The following is a 19,066-nucleotide window of genomic DNA, read 5'->3' on the forward strand; positions in this document are numbered from 1 at the left end:
GCAACTTAAACAAATTTCACCTGATAATTCATCACCAAATGAGCCAGCCGCCTTGCCTCATTGCCTACCCATCGACTGGACATTAAAGCTGACCCCAGGACGCACCGACGCGGAGCGCACCGTCCACAGCCGCGGGTCCCACCGCCTCCGCCGCTGCCACGACGCGTTCCCGAGGAGCGAGGAGAACCCGCCAGAACCGACAATGCCGAAACCAATCAATGTCCGAGTCACCACCATGGATGCGGAGCTGGAGTTCGCCATACAGCCGAACACGACAGGAAAGCAGCTTTTTGATCAGGTGGTGAAGACGATCGGCCTCCGGAAAGTGTGGTACTTCGGCCTTCCGTATGTAGATAATAAGGGATTTCCTACCTGGTTGAAACTTGATAAAAAGGTGTCGGCCCAGGAGGTCAGGAAGGAGAATCCCCTGCAGTTCAAGTTCAGGGCCAAGTTCTTCCCCGAAGACGTGTCTGAGGAGCTCATCCAGGACATCACGCAGAAGCTTTTCTTCCTCCAAGTGAAGGAGGGCATTCTGAGCGATGAGATCTACTGCCCTCCGGAGACCGCGGTGCTCCTCGGCTCCTACGCCGTGCAGGCCAAGTTTGGAGACTACAACAAAGAAATGCACAAGTCTGGGTACCTCAGCTCCGAGCGGCTGATCCCCCAGAGAGTCATGGACCAGCACAAGCTCACCAGGGACCAGTGGGAGGACCGGATCCAGGTGTGGCACGCGGAGCACCGCGGGATGCTCAAAGACAGTGCCATGCTGGAGTACCTGAAGATCGCCCAGGACCTGGAAATGTACGTGATCAACTATTTTGAGATAAAAAATAAGAAAGGAACAGACCTGTGGCTTGGAGTGGATGCCCTGGGACTAAATATTTATGAGAAAGATGATAAGTTGACCCCAAAGATTGGCTTCCCGTGGAGTGAGATCAGGAACATCTCTTTCAACGACAAGAAGTTTGTCATCAAGCCCATCGACAAGAAGGCGCCTGACTTCGTCTTCTACGCCCCCCGCCTGCGCATCAACAAGCGGATCCTGCAGCTCTGCATGGGGAACCACGAGCTGTACATGCGCCGCAGGAAGCCCGACACCATCGAGGTGCAGCAGATGAAGGCCCAGGCCCGTGAGGAGAAGCACCAGAAGCAGCTGGAGCGACAGCAGCTGGAAACTGAGAAGAAGAGGCGGGAGACCGTGGAGAGAGAGAAGGAGCAGATGATGCGGGAGAAGGAGGAGCTGATGCTCAGGCTCCAGGACTACGAGCAGAAGACCAAGAAGGCCGAGAAAGAGCTCTCGGACCAGATCCAGAGGGCCCTGCAGCTGGAGGAGGAGCGGAAGCGGGCACAGGAGGAGGCGGAGCGCCTGGAGGCCGACCGCATGGCTGCGCTGCGTGCCAAGGAGGAGCTGGAGAGGCAGACGGTGGATCAGATAAAGAGCCAGGAGCAGCTGGCCGCGGAGCTGGCAGAGTACACCGCCAAGATCGCGCTCCTGGAGGAGGCGCGCAGGCGCAAGGAGAACGAGGTGGAGGAGTGGCAGCACCGGGCCAAGGAAGCCCAGGATGACCTGGTGAAGACCAAGGAGGAGCTGCAGCTGGTGATGACGGCGCCGCCGCCCCCACCGCCCCCTGTGTACGAGCCGGTGGCCTATCACGTCCGCGAGAACCTGCAGGAGGAGGGCATGGAGGACTCGGGCTACAGCGCTGAGCTGTCCAGCGAGGGCATCCTGGGCGACCGCAACGAGGAGAAGCGGGTCACCGAGGCCGAGAAGAACCTGCGCCTGCAGCAGCAGCTGATGAGTCTGTCCAGCGAGCTGTCCCAGGCCAGAGAAGAGAACAAGAGGACCCACAACGACATCATCCACAACGAGAACATGCGGCAAGGCCGCGACAAGTACAAGACGCTGGGGCAGATCCGGCAGGGCAACTCCAAGCAGCGCATCGACGAGTTCGAGGCCATGTGAGGCCGCGGGACTGGCAGGGTGGCCCGAGCCGGGGCCCACGCAGACTCTGAAACTCGTATTCGTAGTTCTCTAATCTAGACCCTCCTCGTACCAGTTCCTTTAAAGAGAGTAGCTGTTTCAGTGGGAATGTTCCGGGGCTGGGACGGTGGGGGCTCCCCTGGTTATTTTCCCATTTGTATCATAGTGCCATATGGGCCTGATTTTTACTGCTGTTATTAATGAATCACTTCCTGTCTGTGCTGGGGGCAGGGCCGATGGAATCAAGGAAAGGGCCACTGTACGCCTGAGGGGCAGCTCCGTTCTGGCATATGTGAGAGTCGTGTCATTAAAGCAACCCCAGTGGCTCGTCTGTGCCATAGTCCTTCTGTATCTGAAATTAGCTCAGATTAATAGATTCACTTGATTTCTTGAAAAAAAAAAAAGCTGACCCCAGGTTCAAGGTCAGGCTCCCCTCTGTACCATTTGTTCAGTCAGCAGCAATAGAGTAGCTATTATGTGAGACCAGCACCCAATCTACAAGGCACTGAAGCATCATCCCCATTTTACAGGTGCGGAATCCAAGGGCTCCTACCACAATCCAACAGTTTGATTCCAACCTGGGTCTCCAAACTCCAGGCCCTACACAAGAGCCCTCCCAAAGGAGCCCTGCCTCCACCCTCCTCTGGCCTCACTGGATTTGAGGGGCTTTCTCTAGAGCTATGGGGATCATGTCCTTTGTCTCCCAAGTGGGACACTTTAGAGAATATGGGGGGATACTAGTGATCACACCAGGCGGTAGGCTAGAGCCAGGACTGGCCTGGGTGGCAGAAGGTGTGATGACCCCATCCACGCCCAGCTGCTTCAGCCCAAACAGAAATAGGCATTTTCCTCACTGGCCTCTGCAAGTTTTCAACACATGTTCCATTTTTCTTCTGGGTCAGAGTGACATGAGAAAAGGAAGAGATGGAGGCTTGGGAGAGAGCAGAGCTGAGGGCCAGCCCAAACAAGGACACAGCCAGCCGCCATGCAGATGCCATCCCAGCCCAATAGTTGCTAATGGCAGGGGTGACAACCAAAATACTTAACAACCATTGGAATGGACACTGACCAATCAAATAAAGGAGACATTGTACAAAGATAGGGGGCTGAGAGCCCTGATTTGCTAGTTATCACTTTTCCAGCTGCCAGGTGGTGTGGTGGCAGAGGAATGGGCTGGAGGGAGGACTCAGGAGGCCTGAGGGAGTTACCACCATTGCAGGATTGTTTCAAATTCTAACAACCAGTACAATTGTACCTCAGTCATCGCACTGAGACAAACCAGGAAAACATAGAGGGCAACCTATAACAGTCAGTTTTTGCTATATAAGAAACCACCTCAAACTTAGTGGCTTACACAACAGCTATTGATTTAAATTAGATTATGGTTCAAGCAATCAGCAATCTGGGCAAGGCTCAGCTGGGTGGCATACCTTGTCCATCTGGGCTCTGTCACACATCTGTGGTCAATGGTCATCAGCTAGTACTTCTTCTGTGGGTTGGCCAGCTCAGAGCTGGGTGGGAAGTGGCTGAGCCTGGGGGTGTTCACAGGGTGTCAGCTAGCTTCCAGGAGGGGGAGGAGGATGAAAAATGCTGAGGAGTGGACTCAGGACAGGGATAAGGCCAATCCTACCATGTTCTGTTACCCACAGTAAACCACAGGGTCAGCCCAGATGCCCAGGATGAAGAAACAGACTCAGCTTTTGTGGGAGGAGCATTGAGAGGGAGGACAGGGGCCATCCTTTCAATCTACCACAAGGTTCTAGAAATAAATGATGTCCCTAGACTTATGGGGCCACAGAGAGGGTGGCAGGCAGGGTCTGACCTGGAGAGCTATTCAATGTTCAATTTAAAACATTAGAAGGAGCTGGGAAGAGGTGGTTCTGAATATTTTTGCCTGGAGACTAAGAATAAAACCTTAGACCAGTGAAGTCAATTTTTATTTAATGCATTTAAATTATTTTTTGCTTTTACTTATTTATGAAATCAACTGAGTCTAGGAGTAATTTTCCTCAGTGTTTTCAAATAAGGCTTTAAAAGATTGTGCCCTGAGCTTCACATTTCCTTGGCAGAGCAGCTGAACACAGCTTTGTAGACAATTGAGGGAGGATGTATTTATATTTAATGCAGTCACATTGGATGGGTATTTGGGTGAGGGGTTTTTAAATAGAAAAATAAGACTGGGTGTACAAAAGAGCAGAAAGGACATGCACAGCAAAGGGGCACAAAGGGGCCTGGGAATCCATGCTTGCTCTTCAAGTGCATTAATCCCATTATGCCAAAAGTGAGTTTTATTGCTCTCTGTCCGACCTAATGAAACCAGAAACTCTCGATCATGGAAAAAGCTATATTTTTCTTAGATAAAACAAAATTCTTTTATTGACTTATTTTGCATTTAATCTGAATAAATCAGAATTTTTAAAATGCATGTAATATGACGAAAGATTCACCATTTCATGTAGAAAACAGTTGCAAGAAGCTTGGATCTAGTTGGCTTACCAGGGGAGCAGTTTTTATTAGTGTTTTAATGACATCCCCCCCCCCCCCCAGTTAAAAACCATGGCACCTCAGATTGCAGAGCAAAATGCCGAAGATGGATTTGTCCCTCCAGAGCTGTCCCCAAGTCCCACCCAATGCACCTGCTGGAGTTGGTGCAGACATGGCATGTGTGGTGTGTGTGCTGTCCTTCCCATCACTGCTCTGCCTGCTTCCTTAGCATGACCTCAGGCTTAGGATCCCTGACCAGCCCGAAGTCTCTGCTGAAGATGCTGACAACCCCACAACCCCTACTGCCAAAGCCAGGAGGGGCTGCCTTGCCCTCCCCAATTATCCCTGATGTTCATTTTAGCCTTAGCCCACCCTCTCAGACTAAAAAAGAAAGAAAATGAGCAAAGGGAAAGGGAGAGGAGGAGGGAGGAAGAGACAGTATTTCCTGGAGACTGAAGAGGGAGAAATACAACTGCCCTCATATCCACCCCCTCCTCGGGCCTGGTTGTCCAGGACCACCCTCCCTGACAGACAGCCCTGACCTTCCACCTCAGCCTTGGTACCTTAAGGCTTAACCAATTTGTCTGAACCCACAGCATGGCCCGGAAGGGTGCCTGATCCCAGAGTTTTGGGAGACTTCTAAGGCTAGCCCCAGCCCCCCACCCCACTCTCTCTCCCTCAGCTGGCAGGCTACTGAGGACCCAGCCCCTCTGCCCAGCCTCCCTGGTTGGCTCTGCTCAGACCTTCTCTGGGTTTCTCAAACACCAGTAGACACTGTGTCCAGTTCCCCTCAGATGAGCCACAGCACCCAGAACCCCCGCTGGGGTTAGAGCCTGGACCCTCCACTTGCCCGCACACCTAGAGGCACCTTTCTGATTAGTCGGATTCAGAAGTGCCATGGTCTCATCATTGCATTCTTCAGGACGCATCCCACCCTATTCAGTTTCTGCTGCACCCAGGGGACTGTGGTTGACAGATTCAGTCCACCCAGACTCTGGACGCTCCGTTCCCAATTTTGATTCTGCCATAGGGATGAGCAAAATTCATCCTCATTTCTTTATGTCCCAGAGTTTCCATCTGTGAAAGAAACGCCATTCCTGCCAAATACCTGTCCTCCCAGAGATGGGGCCAGAATGAAGCATGTCTGCTCAACAGCTTGACATTTGCGAACGAAAGGAGCCACAGAAGCAGGAAGCATTGTTTCCATGTGCGATGGGTTTGGGCTTTTTGTTTGTAACAGGATGGATGTACCCTGCAGAGACAATGAGAATGGCAGTCTTTTCACTTCCATCTCATCCCCGGGGAGAGCCCTGGTCCAATCCTAGCCTTTCTCCTCAGGAACCCTCCATGACTTAGGCTGAGAAGGCCTCTGTCCCACAGACTGGACGCTGGTCCCAGACCCCAGCCATCTACTCTCATTCGTCCTGGCCCTGAGACGATACTGGTGATATTGAGAATATGGTTGAAAGTGCCTGTCCTACTGTCCGCCATCCTTGGTGTCACCTTCACAGGTACTCCTACAGGATGGCAACATTTCAAGACTTTACATGGAGACATCTCACAGCCTGGGTTTTGCCTGCACATTCTGAAATTCAAAATCCACTCATCTTTTCCGTTATAAATTCAGTGCTAAGCATATTGCATATTTCTATTCCCGAGGTAGAAAAATTCAGGGTGAATAACCTTGGTCCTCTCGAGATGAAGCCTGATCTCACAAGCCCTGGATTACATTCTCTAGACTCTAGAGTTTAAAATGTACTGCCAATCTCTCATCTGATTGTCCTGAGGTCAATGAAGAAGCACTCAAAACATACCTGTTTTTACCAGGCAGGTGTGACTCAGTGGTTGAGCATCAACCTATGAACCAGGAGGTCAAGGTTCAATTCCCGGTCAGGGCCCAGGCCCAGATTATGGGCTCAATCCCCAGTAGGAAGGTATGTAGGAGGCAGCCAATCAGTGATTCTCTCTTATCATTAATGTTTCTATCTCTCTCTCCCTCTCCCTCTCTGAAATCAATAAAAGTATATTTAAAATCAAATTAAAATAAAACAAAAAAATCTACTGCTTTTTTTTTCTAAATTGACCAAACTGACTGTTGCCCTTACCTCTCCCCTGAAGCCTTCTCACATACCCACGCCTCTTCTTGTTACTTCACACTGTAATCTAATCAAAAGAAACAGGGCCCCAAAGTCTTTCTTTTTCAAAGACATACGTTTAATACTTGGAGGAACAGATCCAGTCCACGTAAACAACGCCAACTTCTGTTGAGGGAAGCATTTTGGGCCTCTGTGAGGCTCACTGCAGTGCCACTGAGTAAATGATGGTTGTCAGCCAGGAGTTCATCCAACAGAGTAAAAAGCAGAGCCTGCTGCCTTCACTCAGTGGGTGTCTGGGCTACATGCACTTCTGTTGCTAAGAGGTAAGGCTCTGCTGACTTCAGGAGCAGAGTGAACGGGAGGTTGTGGTTGGGATTGTTCTAGAAATCACTTAAAAAGGAGATAAAGCAGCACATGTGGAAGGAGCAGAAGGGTTAGCTCCAGCCACACCATGTTGAGCAGGCATCTTTGAGGTACGCCCTCCAGGGTTTCCCTGGAATTTACACAACTAATGAGTGCCCACTGGTGACCATACACCTGGACTTAAGGGACGAGAGAAAATAGATCAATGAAATGATGAACAAAGCGGGGGAAAGGAAAGGAGAAATCAAGTGGATGAAGAGTAGGAAATGGATGGAATGAGACATGTATACTCCTTTTGCTTAGCCTATAAAATTCATTTCTTCTAAGAACTTAAATCTGGGGCCCATGGTGAAATTTCAGAAGGGCCGCTGGCTCTATGCTAGCAGCAGACAGCAGCTCTCCCAGAAGCAGCTCAGGTTCCTCGTCCCCCAGGACTTTCGTGCTTACCCTCCTAGTTTCCTGTCACCCCTTATTATTTATGCCTCTTAGTCACAAAAGCAGGCAGTTGGGTAATGGTGGGAGTTAAATCTGTTAATGGATTAAGAATTGAGAGTGTATGTTGTTCCAACCCTCTAAAAACCAGTACAGAAAATACAGCAATATTTATTAATGTAATTCATGGTATATTAGGAGCAGCCTATTTTCTTTCTTTTCTTTTTCCTGTTTTTGGGCTCAGAAGTCCTGTGTTTTACATGATCTCAGCTGGGTTCTTTTATCTGAAAATTAGAGATTTATTTATTTTTTATTTTTACTTAACAGCGTTCTCCACTGTGCTAGGAGCTGGGGGCAGGGGAGGTGGAATGGGGGTGCGGAGAGAACAAACCATAGTTCCTAATCACAGCCAGCTTGGAGATTAGACGTTTGAAAGTTTATGTCCAGGGCATATTTTTCACACAAGGTATTGCCCGGGAACATAGATAAATAAGCAAGCACATGGGAGTGGGGCTGCTCTGCTGAAGCAGGGGGTCCCTAGACCTCAGACTCAGGCAGGGGAGTTCCTCTCATCTCTCCCTCTCAGGGATCTAAGGACCCTTAGGGTTCCTAGGAGCACAATTTGCAAACCACCAGTCAGCTCACAACAGTGCTTCCTTAGGAATCTCAGCCCTGCTCTCACCAGGCATAGGCCATCGGCAATACTTTTTGTCCTCACTGGCCTCGTGTGTAGAATATCAATGGATTAAGCAAGCTCCAAGATCCTATATCTTTCACTTGCAAGTGACTAAAACTCCTCAAATATTTCCAAGCAAAATAAAACAAACAAATAAAAAGAAAGTAAGAGAGACTTACTGATTCGTGTACCTAAAAAAAGACAATTAACAAACACATTATGACTTTATATGTGTATATGTATATACATATTCTTAAATGACATGTAGTTAATAGTATTAACTATTAATTCTGTTAATATTGAATTTGAAAATTTTCCAACAGAACAACCCTGCATCACAAACTCCCAGGGCGACACCAGTTTCTTCTGACTTTGCACAGGAGGCACAGTATAGATAGACTATTCCAGAAGAGAAGCCTCACATGTAAAGTGTCTTCTCCTTGACTCATCTCAGAATGCTCTAGAAAGCTTGTCTTACCAAACAGGAATTGCAACTGTGGAGGCTCCCTGACCACCAGAGGCCCCTGAACCCCCACACTTACACCAAGAGCCCCTCACTCACCACTATGGGTCTCAGCTTCTCTTGGCCCCAATCTCCACATTAACCCTCCAGGGCAGAAACGCAGAGGCCATCTGGGGTGAGCATAGTCGTGTCCAGGCACTTGGCACGGGAGTTCTTACATAGACAAGTCAAGTGCCAGGCAGTACCGGACCGAAGGAAAAGCCTCCCTCTGGCTGCACACAGCCTGGCCATGGTCTCCCACCCATGAGGTCAGACCCTGCTCCAGCGTTGGGGACACAGAGAAAGGGAGGCAAAACCACCCTCCTGCCAATGTGCCGTCTCCTCGGGAGTTCAAACCTTTGCAAATGTGAGTCATGAAGTCTTCCTTAGACGGTTGTGCTGAGGATGCGAAAGAGTGCGTGTAGTGTGTTGGACACATCACACTCGATACTTGACGGTACATGGGATAGTGGAGCCCTTTCTTCCTACTTCCAAGAAAATATCAGCTGTTCCAAAACCTACCTCTACGGTGGATCTCAGCCAGCCCAAAATCCAGAGGGTACCTGGACCAGCAGCATCAGGACCACCGGGGATCCTGTTAGACATGCAGAATGTGGGCACCCTCCCCAGATCTGCTGAGTGGGTGGGGCCCAGCCATTAGGTTTTAACAAGGTCAAGGCTATCTCAAGTTTAAGAACCTCTTCCCTAACCCAAGCACCCTCTTATAAATCATACACATTTTAGAATCCGGAGAATGTCTTTCCATGGACACCTGCTCTGCTTGTCTTTGGACCTGTCATTTCTTTCTCCATCTTCCTGCAGAAACCACAGAAGGCAGCTGTTGTCACCAGGCCCCAAAGCCAGGATTCTTTGCATGGACCACCCTGTGCAGGGCATTGTATCCAAGGAAAGTGTAAGCTGCTCATTTACATTTATAAAGCATTCATCTCCATAGTACCAGACTTTGCAACAGCAACACATTCATACTTGAATGAAACCCTATCTGTCAATGTTTTAAGCTTCCCTAGAAGCTGGGTCAGCATTATTTTATAAATACAAGATGAAAATGCGTTCCAGAAACCCTCCCAAGGATAGTCACAGAGCTGAGATGGGCATAGCTTGGTTTCTGGATCCACAGCAGCAGCCCTGGCTGGTGGTACCCCAGCAGAAGCATGGGGCCAGAAGTTTGCTAGGAAGCTTGTCCTTCCATCAGCTTGTGCAATGATGCTGTCTGCCAGCAAGGAACCAGTCAGCTGCATTCCTGTAGAGAATATTAAACTGCATCCCTGGTTTTGCCTTCTCCATGGACACTCTCATCCTGAACATAATAATATGACAAGGGAGGGAGCAGACTGGGGAAGGCTTCTCCCTGTTCTGAGGCCGGAGGTTCTTGAACTGGGGGTTGACATGTTCCCACCTCACTGCAAAGCAGCCGCCCTGTCCCCAGGAAGCCACCTGGGCCCAATACCACCACTGAGCACCTCGGCCTGGCAGACACCATCCCTCAAGGTGCAGGGCCCTCTCTGCTCCGTGAGGCCCCAGTCTGACCCCATGATGTGGCCACCACATGAGTGCAGTGCAGGGGGGCCGTGATAACTGTTTCCGTAGCTATTACTCCTGCTCATCGCCATGAGGCTGAAGTGCACCCCCTTTCTGTACTAGAATCGGGCCCTTAGCAGTTGGTGGCCATTGAGCAGCGGCCCTAAGTCACATCCTCTTCCTCATCATCTCTGAGAAGTTGGGGGTCCTGGAGCACCCCTCAGAAGTAGCCATCCATCCTTTACCCAGGTGCTGAGACCCTGTCATGTCTAGAACTACTCCAACAGGGAACACACTGGGCCCCGAGGCCCAGCCACACCGGCTCCCATGACAGCCTGTGAGTCTCAGCCCACAAGCTCACCCACCTCAGTTCTTCAAGGAACATGCACAGAGGAACGTACTTTGCTCCCCTCCAGACATCTACCCCCTGACCGGCCAGGACGAAGGCAGAAGCGGGAGACCATGCCATGTGGGTTCTGGTGGCCACAGTGTGCTGCATGGCTATGAAAATGCTGCATAAATGGCACCTTGAACGCTGGGTTTCCTGTTTTTTCTCTCATCAGTCTCCCCACACCTCCTTTGGAAATGAGGACTAAGCACCATCTTCACCACAGACGCTTTCTCGGTTCTCCTCCTGGTTCTGAATCTGGTGGTCCAGTGAGGCTGCCTGTGGCCTGGGCCAGACTCCACTAAGGGCCTGGGACCAGGCTCAGCCACCCCAGCAGCAGCAGACAGCAGGCCTGGTCCAGCTTGTTTTGCTTTCTGGACGTAAGTCCAATTCTTTCACAGGAAAATCTTGGTTTGGAAACAGAATAGCTCCTCTCCGCCAGAGCACGCAGAGATGGAATTCAGTGAACCACCCGGGTCACGAGGTCATCCAGCTAACAGCAGGTCTCCCAACCACGCTCCCCACTTCTGCTCACCCTCCCTCCTGACCCCTTGCTCAGCACCAAGTGCCATCAATTTCCTTCTGCATGGCCCGGTCTGTCCCTGCATCCTGCATCCTGGCTTGCCCATGGGGTCCAGGCCAGTCCCTGAGTGTTGCTTATTCCTTCATACATGCACACTCTGTTCCCCCACTCACACTCACACACACACACGCGCACGCAGATACACATGCATATGCTCATATTCATACATGTACACACACATACATTCACACACACACACCCTCTTTCTCACATGCATCTAAGAGTAAAAATGGAAGGATTACCACACAAAGTAGAGAACAGATATGACATCTGTCTGCAGCAGGACAGTAGATAGAGGGGATAGGGGAAGGAGACAGTCCCTCCTGGTCATGTTTGTTTAAACAGAGGGAAAAAATTGAGGCGGGGGCGGCGGACCCCCTCAAGCTCCTAAGTGAGAGGCATTAAGGCTGAAAGAGAAGTGAGCAGCAGCATTTCAGATTCCTGGGTCCATTCCATTCACATGTAAATGAAAGCTACTGTGTGTGGCCAAGCCCTGGGCTAGACATAGGGATGGAATGGAGAACTAACAGAAGGACAGCTATGATCTAGGGCAACCGTGGGCAAACTACGGCCCGCGGGCCGAATCCGGCCCGTTCGGCTGTTCTATCCAGCCCGCGGAGCCGAAAGAGCGGAGGGTTCTCTTGCTCTCCCCTCCGCTCCTTTACTTTGAATTTATATTAGTTCACACAAACACTCCATCCATGCTTTTGTTCCGGCCCTCCGGTCCAGTTTAAGAACCCCTTGTGGCCCTCGAGTCAAAAAGTTTGCCCACCCCTGATCTAGGGGGACAAGTAGTGATATGTTCCCCCAGCCCTTGATCCGTGCTATGAAGGAAAACTAAAGGCAGTGACAAATGTCAAACATGGAACCTGGCCCAACTTCTGGGTCAGAACTCGGTGGTCCCTAAGCAAACAAGCTGATCTTTATCATAAGATCGGTGGAACAATACTGAAGGTTGGTGCCCAAGAGGGTATAATCAGCTTTGCACTTGGGAGAGGTATGTCCAGCTACAGTGTGGGGAGTGAAGAGAAGCAGCAGAAGGAATGGAGACTCAGTCAAGAGGCTGTTTTGACACGCCATTGAGTGATTGAAGTTGGTTGGGGTAGGAGCTGGGAGTGCAATGGGGAGAAGCAGGGAGACCCCAAGAGCCATTGGGGGAACCTCTCCCTCCTTTCTTCACTGCAAATCTGGACAGAGGAGTCAAATACACATTGTCTCCTAATAAACCTGAGGGGAAATATGCAGGTGTTTCCAACTGTCCTACAATTGGCCCATAGAATCATAATGTTTCAGACATGGAACACCATCAAGCAGTGGCTTTCCACCCAATTGACCAAATGCCCCTTTCTTTTATGACAATATTTGGTAACAGCCCCTTTACTATCTTGAAAGTTAAAAATATAGTATCTTCCTATAGCCATAGTTTCAAAATATCTACATATATAAAAGCCCAGCGACCGAATGGTGGAATGACCAGAACAACTGGTCGACCAGTCACTATGATGTGCACTGACCACCAGGGGGCAGATGCTCAACACAGGAGCTTCCCTCTGGTGGTCAGTGTGCTCCCACAGTCGGAGCAGGTCCACAGCCACTCGGCTGACCGGGATGAGTGGCGCTTCCACAGCGGGCTGATCCCCATGGGCCATGCCCCCCACCAGTGCATGAATCTGTGCACTGGGCCTCTAGTATATAATAATGTAACTGTAATATAAATAATAAAATAATGATACCATTGAAATTAACCTAGTTATTAATAACAGGGAAGGAACAAAGGGAAGATAGTCATATGCTCAGTAAAGTTGAGGGACTAGCAAAAGTGTTTTTTGCTGTTTCATACCTAGAAACAGGTCATTGGCCAGAATAGGTATGGCCACGGCGAGGGTGCAAACTTCGGGATATAATCGCCTGAACAAAGAAGTTTGCTCTCTTGGCTCTCTTGGGACTCCTGTTGCTTGGGGTGTGCTTTCCTGGCTCCCCTGCATTCACCCATATGGCCCACGGCCACATGGACCCACACACAATGGACTACAGGGATGCAACCATCCTGATGCTAAACTGGACCTGACTCAACATGGAAAGGAAACTCTGGACACTGGCTTTGCGTCTAGCTCTACTGAATCCCCAGCTACACTTCTTCTATGACTGGACAAAGGGAAATGGGACTTTGCAAATGCAAAGATGTAATGCCATACAAATAAAATTTACTCATTCTCCCATGGAAGTCTCAGAAAATGCTTTTTCCTGAGATATCATAAAGACCCCACCTGCAGCACCCAGTGGAAAAGAGGACACCCCAATCCTACGATAACAGTAATTCACAGTGAGATAACACATGCACCCAGACCCAGGTGTGCCAGACATAAAGAAGTGGCTGCAGGGAGCCTGTGTGTGGAATCACTGCACATGCACTAACATGTGTAGAAGTGGCTCAATCCTAAACAAAGTAGCTTTGTAGCTTCATTCTTAGAAAAAAAAATAGTGTATGTTAAAAGTGTGCAAAAATGTCATGTGTGTGTAGGTAAGATGGAGTTAAGTTTTAAGTTCAGCTAACAGTTTCTCACTTACATGAATGTCAGGGAGGGTAGTAAAAAGTCACATGGGACGCAGAACAAATCTGTTTTTCAACACGGCTTCACAAGTTATCTGAGGTCTGGCACCACTAAACTCAACCCACTATGCCATGTCAGCTCGCCCCACATCATTAGGACCCCAAAAGTGCCTCCTCGAGAAAGAACTACTGGTGTAGCGCAAACCTGTTGTTGATGTGAGGACATGAGTTCCCAGAAAGTGAGTGATTTGTCCAGGGACAAGCAGCTGCTCAGTGGCAGTGCTGGGACTGGAACACAGATCTGCCTTCCCCCAGCACCCGCATGAACCTTTTGCTTCCTCCTGCTGACAGCTCACATGGGGAAGAGGAGGAGCTTCCTGATGGGGAAAAGGAAAATGTCAAGCACTCCAATGTATCACTGTTGAACATGATCCTAGAAATACCAAGAGTCAAGTGGATTTTATACAGTAGACTTGGGGCTCAAGATTTTTCAAAATATGTGTTTTGTTGTATTATTTCTCATTCCAAAATAAAATGTGTTCATTGCAAAAACAATTAGAAAATGTAAATGTACAGGGGAAAAATCACAGAGGTAAGCAGTTTGATGTAGTTTCATATAAATACTAGTATTGTTGTGATGGTTAACTTATGTGTCAATTCAGCTAGGCCATGCTGCCCAGGTATTAAGTAAAAGTCAGTCAGGCCCTAGCCAGTTTAGCTCAGTGGATAGAGCGTCGGCCTGCAGACTGAAGGGTTCCAGGTTCGATTCCAGCCAAGGGCACATGCCCGGGTTGTGGGCTCGATCCCCAGTAGGGGGCGTGCAGGAGGTAGCTGATCAATGATTCTCATTATTGATGTTTCTATCTCTCTCTCCTTCTCCCTTCCTCTCTGAAATCAATAAAGAAATATATATATATATATTTAAAAGTCAGTCAGTCTGGACCTCTCTAAGAAAGTATTTTTTTTAGCTGCAATTAAGATTTAAATCAGTAGACTTTGGGTAAAGCAGATCACCCTCCATAATGTTAATGGCCCTCACCCAATCAGCTGAAGGTCTTCAGAGAAAAAGACTGAGGTTTGCAAGGAGAAGGAAATTCTGTCTCCAGTCGGCCAGCCCATCATGCAGATTTTGAACTTGCCAGCCCCACAACCATGTGAACCAATTCCTTAAAATCTCTCTCTCTCTCTCTCCCCCTCTCTAGTATATATAATATATATTATATATAATATTTATTTGTCTATTGAGCTGTAAATACACACACGTATTCTATTGGTTATGTTTCTCCAAAACCTAGAGAAATTAGTCTCCTAACAAATACATACATATATACACACACACATATATACACATTTTTAATAAAAATAGAGTCTTATTGTTCCTATTGAGGTAAAACTTGCTTTATTCATTTGAGAATAATGTCAGTATATTTGTTCATCATGAAAGATTCTCTCCACCCCAGTCATTTCCAATAGTTGCATAGAATTCAATTGCACAGATATGCCAGTTATTTAACCAAGGGTTTACTGATTTTACAGATGACTGCTTTCCTATGTTTATCCAATTTTCTTACAATCTCCCTTTCAATGGGGGCAAAGGGAAAACCATCCAGGCCCAATGAGAATCAGCCTCACCAAGGCTCTTTCTTGCCTAATGTGGAGGGGTCTCAGAATTTGTGGCTCTCCGGTCCTTCATTGGCTTTGGGGGTACAGGCCAAGGAGGGGTCTGAGGAGATCAGTCCCTTCCATTAGGACCCAAGCTCCCCTTCATGAAGCACCTTCGACCTGCTGCTTGACAGATCTTCCCAGGTAAGTGGTGTGCACCCGATGACAGTCTACACCTAGGCTGCAGCCTCATTGATAATGTAATTATCAGGAGAGTCATATTGCTGCGCACACAGCATTTTCAACCATTTATCACAATGTTGATCTTTACTTTAAATATAAATCAGGCAATCATTTATGTCTTTTATGTTCTTTGTATTTATTCAAGAATATTTAACTGTAGACAAAAGGTGACTTATTCATTATTCATCCTGAACAAGGCAAGTATGGCAATTTGAAAAGGCTGACATTTGAGCTTTTTGCCAACACTAGCAAAATTATATCCTTACCATTGTAAATCAATGAAGTAGAATCATTGTGCACAAAGGAATTAAATTGCCTTGTCACTTTAATAAGGCCACCTTATATACAACCTTCAACCAATGCCATTGTGCAGAGAAAGGGTGCATCCTCGTCCTCAGCTGCCTCAGATCTCAGCTGGTTTTCCAATTACACGGGCATCCTCTAAGTCCTTCCCTTTCCTAAGAGACCACGTCAGAATGTCACTGGCACAACTTGCTATCAGTGACATGCATGCTTCGGAGCAAATTAGCATCCCAGCCACAGCCTTCCTTGGCATTTTGTAAATTTGTTCACTAGGTCTTCTTGACTTAGACCCCACTTCTATCATTCTGTTTCCCACTTCTTCCATCCATGAGCACCCCCCACTCTCTCTCTCTCTCACACCACACACCACACACACACACACACACACACACATGCACCTTGAAAAATAATTCTATTACCTCATTTTTGCTTTCATTGAGAAAGATCCAAATGTTCTAGGCAGGAAGTGTTTTGGTAACAACAAATTATGACCTCCCAAATTTAAACAGCCCTGAAAAATACATCTTCACAAATACATGCCTAAGGTTATTTGCTGCATTATTTGTCATTGCAATATATAACAACCTGGCCTATTTATAGGCAATGAGTTACATAAGCTATAGTACAGCTATATAATGTATTATGCAGCTCTAAACTGTAAAATATTATAACTAATACAGAGTGATTTCCAGGATATATTTTAAGTTTAAGGTATTTTTTTAAAGCAAAATACAAAATAGTGTATATAGTATGCTACCTTTTGCATATAAAAGAAGGTTAAATAAGAAATACATATATCTAATACATGTATAATATACACATATATACTTATATATACACAGATATTTACACAGAAGGATTAACCAGAAACTAATAAAAACTATCACCCTAGAGGCTGTTGGATAGGAACTAAATGAAAGAAATGTGAGCTGGAATTAGAATTCTCTGACTACACCTTTTCATGTAGTTTTGTCTTTTGAGCATGTAAAAGCTTAACATGTTCAAAAAGTACATCAAATATAATGATAAATGGCATACTCTAACACTGTAAGCTCACAGAAACAAATGAACTTAATGGCATATGAAACTGATAACACAACCACACTGAAATAAGAATTAATGCAAGCAACTTTTTAATCCAATTCTATATTCACACTTTGTGTTATATATTCTAAGGACAAAAATTATTACAAAGAAATCTTGAATTCTTCTTTATAAGTTTGTTGTTACTATAGTGTTGGTGTAGTAATTCTGAAGTGAGTTTGTGCATGCTAGAGCAAATACGTGAAATATATTAAGCTTTCAGAAACCCAGAGTCTTAAAAGAAGGAAAATAACGAATAGGAAACAAAGACAACCTGTGGTACTGGACTTGAACTGGAGCATCGGTGTGGAAATATAACTTACAGCTCTGTCCATCTAAAGGGCCAGAAGCAATGACATTCCAGTTGCAGATCTTTATTCTTGTTATTTTTTTAAATATTTATATTGATTTCAGAGAAGAAGAGAAAGGGAGATAGAAACAGCAGTGATGAGAGAGAATCATTGATCAGCTGCCTCCTGCATGACCCCTACTGAGGATCAAGCCCGAAACCCAGGCATGTGCCCTGACCAGGAATGGAACCGTGACCTCCTGGTTCATAGGTTGAAGTTCAACCACTGAGCCACACCGGCTGGGCCCAGGTCTTTATTTGTAAAACCACTCCCCACACAAAATAACCAAGGGTCCTTAGAAAATTAGCTCATTCCAGGTCTTATGCAGAGAAAGAGCAAAGTGAGTGTGAGCCATCTTTTATGTCAGAAAGCAAAGAAGCATTTAAAGATGAATGGGGCATGTCAAAAAGATGCTAGGACCTGATTGAAGAGGATACTACTGGCCAAACTTGGACAATTTGATAAAAAGAGAATAATGACTATAACAGATTAAAATACACTGGATTTAAAAAAGAATAATTGAGTCTATAGCAAATTATTTTTTTAAAAGGCTAAAGAGATAAAGTTATTCTTTACAGAAGAAAGCCAGTTAATAAATGTGGGAAGTATGACAGAATTAGAATATCACAATTCTGCAACCATAACTGATATAAGCAAAAAAAAATTATTGAGTAAAAGGTTACTAGGGAACAGAATATTCATTCAGCTTCAATTTATCATCCCACAGATTTCTTACCAATTACAAAAAGGAAAAGGTTTTTACACTAGAGCAATCTGGTAGTCATCTTAAACAAATGATTCAATGTAACAAAGTCTTCTACACTCCTAATGCAGTGAAACAGGAAGTACTCAATATCACCCATGTAGCAGTCCTGCCACAATATTTGACTTGAATCAAATTATGAGGGCACAACCAAATAATCCATACTGTGGACATTAATCAAGACAACTCACCTGGACTCCATGGCCTTGATGGCTTGAAAGGGGAGGGAAAGGAAACATGGGTACTATTCTAGATTAAAGGAAATTATAGACATTCATTTTAAACAACTGTTATTTGTGATCTTTCATTGTACCCAGATTGACAAAATGTGTAAAAGACATTTTGGGGCCAAGTGGGTAAATTGGAATATGAACTGTCTGATTTGTTGAGGATGAGAATAGCACTACCATTGGTCCTAAGACACACATGTCGAAGTACTTTCAAATGATTTAAGAATTGTGTGTACACCCGTGCACAAGTGTGAGAGACAGAGACAGAGAGATAGCGAGAGAGTGCATGGAAATGCACCAGCTGGTTTCCTAGATAGGGAAAATGGAGTGAGGGAAAAGTAAGAGAATAGAAGATATGAGAGTAATCTTAACCTCCTATGATCGTAAGTCAATAACGTGATACACAATACTGATACATCAAAAACACTGGGGGCAGAATGTCAGGCTTCAAATTCCCATCTTCACCTCTTGCTGTGTGTTTGGGCCACCTGCTTAACCTCTCTGTGCCTCAGTTTTCTCATGAGGCCAATGATAGTACCTACCTAATGGAGTTGTTGAAGGGATTAATAGTTAGAACATGTAAAGCACTTCGGAGAATGCCTGGTACAAAGTAAGCACTGGTGAAACAGCTACTGAAGTAGATCTAAGCAGTTATTCAAGGAGATTGCTTAGAAATATGGAGACAAATAACAGAGACACTAATGAAGCACTGAGCAAGGGCTGCCTCAGGGCAACAGGACCGGGGGTGGGAAGGAAAGAGGCGGGGGTCTGCCCTTCCTCATTGTGAACTACAAAGGACTCTTTGCCTGTGTATAAATCTTATGGAGGGTAATCCCTAAGAAAGAAGCAGCATAAGAGTAGAGGTGCAGCTTTCAATACCATCTGGATGGAAATCAG

The 19,066-nt window shown here is 46.7% G+C and overlaps 1 protein-coding gene across 1 annotated transcript; it reads left to right on the plus strand.

The window, feature by feature from the left end:
* Nucleotides 1–202: 202 nt before the first annotated feature.
* Nucleotides 203–1,963, plus strand: LOC308244654 (ezrin-like; the record flags this gene model as incomplete). Its single annotated transcript, XM_080660813.1, has 1 exon — nucleotides 203–1,963. One exon carries the CDS (start codon nucleotides 203–205, stop codon nucleotides 1,961–1,963), a length of 1,761 nt encoding a protein of 586 aa, XP_080516939.1.
* Nucleotides 1,964–19,066: the final 17,103 nt, after the last annotated feature.

The sequence above is a fragment of the Plecotus auritus genome, assembly GCF_963455305.1.
Source record: "Plecotus auritus genome assembly, chromosome: 3".
Lineage (NCBI taxonomy): Eukaryota > Metazoa > Chordata > Mammalia > Chiroptera > Vespertilionidae > Plecotus > Plecotus auritus.